Here is a 9,607-nt window from a genome sequence, read left to right as displayed (position 1 = left end):
CAGACAGTGGCATGAGTGATCATAAGATATCCACTTTGTACGAAATACAGATAGAGGTGTGAGTGATCATAAGATATCCACTTTGTACGAAATACAGATAGAGGTGCGAGTGATCATAAGATATCCACTTTGTACGACATACAGAGAGAGGTGCGAGTGATCATAAGATATCCACATCGTACGACATACAGATAGAGGTGTGAGTGATCACCGAGCATGTTAATAAAACATACTACATATATGTATGCATACACTATCTACATTTATCAATTGATACTTTTCAAGCATAGTGAGTTAGTGAGTCTTAGCGCAAAGCTACACAATATACTACCTGCGCTCTGTCCACCACGGGGAATCGAATCCCGAATTTTAACGTTGCAAGTCCGTAAATTTATCACTGACACACTGAAGGACTTTGGAAGTATAAATGACTTCGGTTCAAAGGTTCATTCTCTAGAGAGTTGATTTTTTAAAGTCAAAAACAACAAAATCTCTCTTTAACCGAATTGTTGCGGAAGGCGAATCAATGGATACCCGTGAGCTGGGTCTACTGAATCTTACCTTTGTAGTTCGAAAAGTGTGTCGAAAGTGACCTCTTGCAGCAAGTCTACGGTCACTTCTTCGACTTGACCATTGTGAACAGCAACATTGACAAGACAATCGAGACTTTGGAAAAGCAAATGGAGGATATTAATGAGGCGAATCAATGGATACCCGTGAGCTGGGTCTACTGAATCTTACCTTGTAGTTCGAAAAGTGTGTCTCATTAATATCCTCCATTTGCTTTTCCAAAGTCTCGATTGTCTTGTCAATGTTGCTGTTCACAATGGTCAAGTCGAAGAAGTGACCGTAGACTTGCTGCAAGAGGTCACTTTCCTTGACGAGTCGTTCCAAACTCCCGTCAGTCTGAAGAAAGTAGAACAAAATAAGACGCGCCATTATTATATTAGTCTGATTATTTATATGAAACTCGTTTTTTAACCTCGCTTCCAGGAAAGTCTAAGTTAAATCTAACAATGTACCTCGTATAAAATATCTGAGCTTGAAAATGCACTGAAATAATGTCAAGCACACAGCACCTCCAAATACACACTAGAAGATACACGTAACGACGTGTTACTCATGTTACGAAGCTACACGATCTAAAAACAGTTGAATAAGTATATGAAAGAAAGAGAGAGTGAAACAGAAAATGAAACGGAGATAATAATAATAGAGAGATAGAAAGGGGAAAGAGAAACCGAAAAAAGATAAGGATGCAAAAGAAAGAATGAAATAAATGGAAACAATGATAGGAAGAGAGATACAAATAAACAGACAGGACAGAAACAATAGTTTGTTTGTAATTAAGCACAAAGCTACACAATGGGCTATCTGTGCTCTGCCCACCACGGGTATCGAAACCCGGATTCTAGCGTTGTAAGTCCGCAGACATACCGCTGTGCTACTGGGGGGCAGAAACAATAGTAGAAACAGAGTGAGAAGTAGAAACAGAGAAGCGAGACAGAAACAGGGAAGAGATATAGGGATAGAAAGAGTGACAAATTACGTTGCTGTTACATCTATCAAATAGATAGAATGTATATAATCAGTCTAAGTTTAAAACGTACAATCTCGACATGCTAGAGTGGCTACATATATATTAAAAATGTCTGCGATAACTTTTGTAACATATAATTATTATGTGTTTGTTTACTAATATTATAGGTTTGTAATTCTCTACTTGTGCATATACAGTTTGGTAACGCGGTTGTAAGAAACAATTCGCAGTAAAATAATAATTCCTGCAAACGTGATCATTTCATTGTGTTTGTCGTATTTTTTTTCTTGTTTTGATTGTATACACCCTTACCTTTGGGGAACCTGAATTAATTTAATGGCACCTACTTAATTTCGAAGTTAATCTACTCCTGTATGTTTAATTGAAGGCCTAGAGAGAAGATAATGAAAGACCCCGAGTAAAGACGTTTTTTAAACATGGACTAACTAACGAGTACATTAATATTTCACGATCTACAGTAAACATTTATTCAGACCCTGATATAAGAAACGAGTAACAAGTACCCGGCGAATGATTTATTAAAATTCAACTTACTGGTGTATCTGCTAGAGACGACAAAGATGGCGCTCCGATGAAGACAACGTATGGAGTGTATTCAACTGTTCGGAGGGTTTTCAACGCCTAAAACGAGCATTAAAAAAAAAAAAACAAGATACAAAAATTAAAGGTGAAATTTGTTTGGAATATTTTTTTTTATTACACTATTGTAGTTGTTGATGAGAGTTGATCAGTTATAATAGTTGTGAATAGATTACTGAACAGTTTGAAATATATACAAATGAAACAAGTATAGGGAAAAGTAAGTTTTTGAGTGAAAATATATAGAAGTAATACATTAGATGGACAGATAGACAGCCACAGACAAACTTAGGCATATCGAGAAAATTACTGTCCAATTATAATTAAATTTATTTATTTAGCTATCAAACAAGAGTAAGATTCAGTACACCATTCTATATAAACATTCCAGGTTAAACTGGTGATGATTCCAAGTTAAACTGGTGGTGATTCCAAGTTAAACTGGTGGTGATTCCAGGTTAAACTGGTGGCGATTCCAGGTTAAACTGGTGGCGATTCCAGGTTGAACTGGTAGTTATTCCAGGTTAAACTGGTGGCGATTCCAGGTTGAACTGGTGGCGATTCCAGGTTAAACTGGTGATGATTCCAGGTTAAACTGGTGGCGATTCCAGGTTAAACTGGTGGCGATTCCAGGTTGAACTGGTAGTTATTCCAGGTTGAACTGGTGGCGATTCCAGGTTAAACTGGTGATGATTCCAGGTTAAACTGGTGATGATTCCAGGTTAAACTGGTGGTGATTACAGGTTAACCTTGAGATGAGCCCAGATTAACTAGGTAATGAATCCAGGTAAATGTTGTGATGAATTTAGGTGAACCTGGGAATGAATCCAAGATAGGCTGGTGAATCTAGCGATGAATTCAGCAAAACCTGGGAATGAATCCAAGATAGGCTGGTGAATCTAGCGATGAATTCAGCAAAACCTGGAAATAAATCCAGGATAATCTCAGGTGATGATAAATCCAGGATAATCAGGTGACGAATCCAGGTGAACCTAGTGATTAATTCATGTGAATCTGGGAATAATTCCAGGAGAACCTAAAGAGGAATCCTAGAGAACTTGTTGAAAAGTCGTAGTTTTAAAACTTTTACTTCGATTGTAATGTAGTCTAGATAAATATATAGATAAAAAACAAACATGCTGGATCACTACCTGAGGTTCAACATCCAAGATGGCCACCTTTCCCTCAGCGTGGATCGCTCTAATGGTCTCCAGTTTAGTTCCGTACATAGCCTCACCGTACATTCCGTATTCTAAATATTCATTAGCAGCTATGTCCGCCATCATTTCGTCGTGAGAAACAAAGAAATAGGTTTTTCCATTTTCGTCCGATTTCCTTGGCGCCCTTGTTGTATCTTAAGTCAAAAATTACAGCACGCATCAGAAATAAACAGATGTGTTGACATGTAATCTAATGAGAAGTTGTAGCAACCTGGTAATAACTTAAACCATGTTTACTTTGTTCATTCCAAAAGAAACTAACAATAAGTATATCATTACTGAACTTGTAAACTGCAGATTTTGGTTGTTGATAAGCACAAAGCTACATCACGGGTATGGAAACCCGAATTTTAGTGTCGTAAGTTCGCAGAATTACCGCCGAGCAACTGAGGGGGGGGGACATAATCTGTAATTGTTACAATGGGGTAATTTAATGATAAGAGAAATAATGGTGTAATTTGACAATGGATAACAATCAAAGCTTTGTAATGCTAAGTGCTAAAATCAAAATTTGTTAAACCAAGTTACAGAATGGATGGAAATTGATTTGATTAAATATAGAACTGCCCAATGGGCTAACTACGCCCTTCCAAAGGGATCGAACCTCGAATTATATTGTTGTAAGCTCTCAAACGTACCGCTGCGCCATCGCGGGCAGAATGTAACTAGAACTCTGAAATTAAAAAAAACAAAAAAACCTTTGAAATTTTTTTAGAAATTTCATTTACAATTATAACCTCGCAAGTCTAGTTTAATTAAAATACGAGTAGAGTGGATAGCAGTAGAACTACAAGGGATTGAGAAAATCGTTGTAGGACTTACGAGGTATAGGGTAAGCATATTTCTCAGGATAATTTCCTATAAGGGTGTTTTTGATATGTCTTCTCCCAACTCCATGGGCACCTGAAAAAAAAAATACCCAACAGTGTTTGATTTATGTTATTAAACTATAAAAAAATTGGATCATACCCTACTTATTCAGTATACAGATTTTGTTTATGATAGACTTATTTGTATGGAGGCCTTTGTTTTTTTGCTTCATCTTGTCCTGTGATTAAGCAGTAAGCTCGAGGAGTTAGAAGGCTTAAAATCAGGATTCAACCCTCCCCCTCCTTCCCTCCATTAGCCTATTGTATAGCTTTTGTACGTAAAACAATAAAAAAAATCCACTAAGGTTTTCTGTTTACTGTTAAACGCAAAGCTGTGCAACGGACTAACTGCATTGTGCCCACTGCAGGTATCTAACCCGGAATTTCAGCGTTATAAGTCCTTAAGCTTACTCTGGCCCATTACGTGCCATCTCCTAGGAAATTTTAGTTTCAAACTTATAATTCAGCATCTTCATATACAGAATTTATAATAATAAAAGAATGAGAATGACACGTCAGCGCTCTGAGCTTCTGTATTCCAACAGGTCAACAAGAAATACCAAAACTTCCTTTCAGCCAGAAATACAATTTCTCAAACTTGTAAGGGTAAGGTGTTTGTAATTTGATAGCTATGTATATGATGAATAAATAGTATGTATGAATATCAATTAAAACGGTTATAAAAGGTTAGAAAATATTCACACATAAATAAGTAATGCCTCGGAGTCCTCCTTTTTGTTGCTGCCATAATTAAAACGGTTATAAAGTATTCACACATACACAAGTAATGCCTTGGAGTCCTCCTTTTTGTTGCTGCCATAATTAAAACGGTTATAAAGTATTCACACATACACAAGTAATGCCTTGGAGTCCTCCTTTTTGTTGCTGCCATAATTAAAACGGTTATAAAGTATTCACACATACACAAGTAATGCCTTGGAGTCTTTATAACGGTAATAAAAGTGGATTACTATTGCTGTCAAGATTACAGTTGGTTGTAGCTGGTTGTAATTAAGCACAAAGCTACACAACGGGCTATCTGTGCTCTGCCCACCACGGGTATCGAAACCCAGTTTCTAGCATTGTAAGTCCGAAGACATACCGCTGTGCCACTGGGGCTATTTGCTGTGTCCCCACCCCGTGGGGAATCGAATCCCGGATTTTAGCGTTGTAAGTCCATTAACTTACCGAGAATGAGGGGCAGTGTGTGTGTTGGGGGGGGGGGTATTGGTTAACACGCTTGTTTCGGATATTTGCGCAAGGGTTATCTGCGACAGCAGCCCTATTTTTGAACTCACAGACTGGAGAGAGTGCAGCTATTTATCAACAGCACCCATCGCCAACTTTTAGGATACTCTAATCGAATAGTTGGATTTGACCGTCACTTTATAATACATCCACGGCCCCACGGGGGGCAAATTGCGATTTTAAGGTAACCACGAATTCTCCGATCGACAGTCCGGCACGCTAATCACTAGGCCACGTGTGGCCCTTTTGTTAACAACTCCTTCTTGTTGGGGGGATTAAGGAAAGCTGACGTAAGAAAGATATCCAGGAGGTTTAACAAATCAGTGTCAACCCTAACTGGATGTTTAAAATAAAGGACTATTGTTAGCACTGTTTACGTGTTAATGCAAGTAATCTTTAATCGAAAAAAAAAAAAGGTGGACCATAGATATTGAGGGTCACATTATCCAAATGTTGCCCATTTTTATTTTGCTGTTTTGTTTTAGTGCAAAGATGCACAGTGAGCTATCTGCACTATATCCGTCGCAGGAATTTAACCCCGGTTTTTAGCGTTATAATCTCTCGAGTTTACCGTTAAGACACCGGGGAATCGCCCCATATTTAGCACTGTTATTGTTTGTGGACTGAAAGATTGAAAGACGTGTTCGTTTGTGTGCGTATACGCATACTTAACGCAATATGTTCATAATTCATACGCGACTAAAATAAGGCCTGGCATGGCCAGGTGGTTAGAGCGCTCGACTCGCAATCTGAGGGTCGCAGGTTCGAATCCCTAGCACAAGAGTTCAAATCGCTCGCCCTTTCAGCCGTGAGGACGTTATAATGTGACTCGTTGGTAAAAGAGTAGCCTTCCCGCTAGTCTTTCACTGCTAAATTAGGGACGGCTAGCGTAGTTAGCCCTCGTGTAGCTTTGCGCGAAATTCAAAACAAATCAAATTTAAATAACGAGATGGTATACAATTATTATGGGCCGACTCCAGTACTGGTTGTTTGAGGTGTTCGACTCCAGGCTGAGTGAATAATGGGCTGGAACCGGCATACGCACATGCAAAGGAAATGCACAAACCCTGTCCAATCAGATGTCATTTCACGTGAGCACATCCCATCAGCTCATCTAACGCCGTTTCCGAGGCGTGGTCAGTAAATAAAAAAAAACGAATATTTGAAGGATTTATTCCTCTCTTACATCATAGACTGGGATTCAAAATTTCTATGATTTGTATACTTACATTAAGAAAATAAAATGAACTTGTTCGAGAAACAAATAGGTTTAGGAACCCTGTTTTACAAGTTTTAAATTTAATATAAATGGAGTTGTTCGAGAAACAAATAGGTTTAGGAACCCTGTTTTACAAGTTTTAAATTTAATATAAATGGACTTGTTCGAGAAACAAATAGGTTTAGGAACCCTGTTTTACAAGTTTTAAATTTAATATAAATGGATTTGTTTGTTTCTTCTTAAGTACAAAATTATGCTGTTGTTGTTGTTTTGAATTTCGCGGCTATCTGCGCTAGCCGTCCCTAATTTAGCAGTGTAAGGCTAGAGGGAAGGCAGCTAGTCATCACCACCCACCGCCAACTCTTGGGCTACTCTTTTACCAACGAATAGTGGGATTGACCGTCACATTATAACGCCCCCACGGCTGAAAGGGCTAGCATGTTTGGTGTGACGGGGATTCGAACCCGCGACCCGCAGATTGCGAGTCGAGCGCCCTAACCACCTAGCCATGACAAAACTATGCAATAGAGAATCTGTGCTATGCTCACCACGGGTATCGAAAACCGATTTTTAGCGTTATAAATCCACAGACTTACCGTCAAGCCACTGAGGGGCCAAGATAAAAGAGATATATTGTGATTAACAACTGTAGTGGCATATTCCTAGTGTTTTTTTCTTCTTAAAATTAGTTTCTTTCTTTAATATTATTGATCATAAAGTTTGAAATAAAACTTTTTAATATTATTGTTATTACTTTTTACACTTATGAAGGCTATTTTGCATTTTTAGCCTAATATAGGTAGACATAGCCTAAGTATCCTATGTTGACCGAACTTCGTGAGACATTATTGGGATTTCGGCCGAAAATATCGTTAGTGGAAGAGTACACAACCAATGATTCAACACATTCTTATAGTTATGTATTTATTTATGAATATGTTGATTTATGACGTTATGTATTTGTCAGTTTGCTATATATATATATATATTTGACTTCATTAATATGTAGATTAATGATTTATATTGTTAGCTTGTTTTTGATCACAAGTTATCATTAATAAGGCACACCTCGATTACTACAGTAGCAACTACACATGTGTAACATTACATCTTTTAATGAGTTTTATATAAAATATCCAAGACCACACATGACTTTGCATTTTGTGTAAATTATACTAAATTTTGAAGACCACGTACAAATGAGGTGTAATACTAACACATAGCGTCAGACTTTGACCGTGCGGAAATTGGATATAGGGGTTGACATTTTGATAGCTTGTAAGATACTTCAAACTTACCTAAAAGGACTAACGTTTTTCTTTTAAAAGCAGGTAACATCACAACTTCTTCGTAGGTTGCTATGTCCAGCTGATCAAATATGGCGTTGTGCTTGGCTAAGTATTTGTCTCGATAATGTTTCTTCTTTCTGCTAAATATTGAGCAACTAACTGAAAATTGAAAACCCTTATGCTTTTTTAAACAAATACATAAATCATTGCAACACAAATTTATAAAGTATCTGATAAGTTAAGCCTAATATTAGGCCTAACATGTAACTGTCTTCTATCAAAGTAAAACTATTAACATTTGGCTACTGTAGTTGTTGGATTGTTGTTGTTTGAATCTAATGGGCTATCTGTGCTCTGCCCATTATGGGTATCGAAACCCGGTTTTTAGTGTTGTAATTCAGCAGACATAACGCTGTCTGGGGGGGGCGTAGTTGTTGAAGAGTTCATTGTCTCAATGAATACACGAATGCACTTTGGGCTATCTGTGCTCTGTCCACTGCGATTAAATCCGACTTGTACCGTTATATGCTTTCAAACTGTGATTGCTTCTTTTTTATTTTTTTATATTTCCTTCCTTTTGCCCCCCTAGTGGCACAGTGGTATGTCTGCGGAGTTACAACACTAAAACCCGGGTTTCGATACCCGTGGTGGCCCACTGTGTAGTTTTGTGGTTAACTTCAAACAATCAAACAAATTCCTCCCTTCTGTGCATCACTCCCCAAGAAAAAAAATTATGACCCCACGATATTTCCCCAAGAAAATATGTGGTTATTCCATGTAACTACTGTTGATTAAATTCAAATTTTACACCTTAAAACAAATAGATAAAAAATTGACAGTAATGTTCAAGCCTTTTATCATATTTAATTTTACTTCAAATTGCTCCTTTTAAAAATTGAAATAATTTCATCATTCGTACCAGTACTTACCTTGGTGAGATTTTGTCTCTTCCATGGCAAGGGAAGCCATCCTCCACTCCTGAAGCTCAGGTGAAGGAATGAGTCCTGCCGTCCCATTGGTGCTTTCCTTTTTTGCTTGCCACCAATTGTGATCGTCCTTACTGATTACTTGAAGAATGTCACCTATTTGAAAAGACACTCCAGCTTGCGAACAGGGTATCAAGTCGTCATCGTAGGGATTGTAAGAGAACTGAGCGCGTACATAGACCTGAAATAAAGTTCCATGTAATATTTCAGGCACACACGCACACAGATTCAATTGTTTCTAAACTATATTATATAGCCTCGTATACTGTTTTATGTAGCAGCTTTTTGTTTGCATCAAAGTGACTGTTCGGTTGGGCAAAAATTATCGTGATATCGGGTCCCCTTATGGGACAGTGGTACGTCAGCGGGCTTACAACATTCAAATCTATGGTTCGATTCCTCGCAATGGACATAGCAGATAACCCAATGTGGCTTTGCTCTAAAACAAACAATCGTGATATCGGATCTTTTATAATACAAGTTAATTAAAAGAAATATAAAATAGGAAGGATTGAATGAACCCCTCGAAGTCCTTTCCCTGTTTGAAACATAAACGTCACCAAATTATATGACACTTTTAGACAAATTTGGTTGCTGACATGTAATAATTAGCAAAGGCAACAAACCACTTAAGTT

At 37.7% G+C, this 9,607-nt stretch overlaps 1 protein-coding gene across 1 annotated transcript in view; it reads right to left on the bottom strand.

The window, feature by feature from the left end:
- LOC106474341 (peripheral plasma membrane protein CASK-like) overlaps positions 1-9,607 on the bottom strand; it is a gene marked incomplete at both ends in the record, with an annotated part of 16,153 nt that overhangs the window by 2,211 nt on the left and 4,335 nt on the right. Inside the window, 6 exons of the mRNA XM_022402650.1 lie at positions 759-906; positions 2,096-2,182; positions 3,292-3,494; positions 4,183-4,263; positions 7,995-8,144; positions 8,915-9,152. Of these exons, the coding sequence (XP_022258358.1) occupies positions 759-906; positions 2,096-2,182; positions 3,292-3,494; positions 4,183-4,263; positions 7,995-8,144; positions 8,915-9,152 (907 nt within the window). The remainder of the gene's footprint in view (positions 1-758; positions 907-2,095; positions 2,183-3,291; positions 3,495-4,182; positions 4,264-7,994; positions 8,145-8,914; positions 9,153-9,607) is intronic.

Source organism: Limulus polyphemus, unplaced genomic scaffold, assembly GCF_000517525.1.
Source record: "Limulus polyphemus unplaced genomic scaffold, Limulus_polyphemus-2.1.2 Scaffold7094, whole genome shotgun sequence".
Lineage (NCBI taxonomy): Eukaryota > Metazoa > Arthropoda > Merostomata > Xiphosura > Limulidae > Limulus > Limulus polyphemus.
The sequence above is the reverse complement of the archived record's forward strand: the minus strand, read 5'-3'. Positions and strand labels throughout refer to the sequence as shown.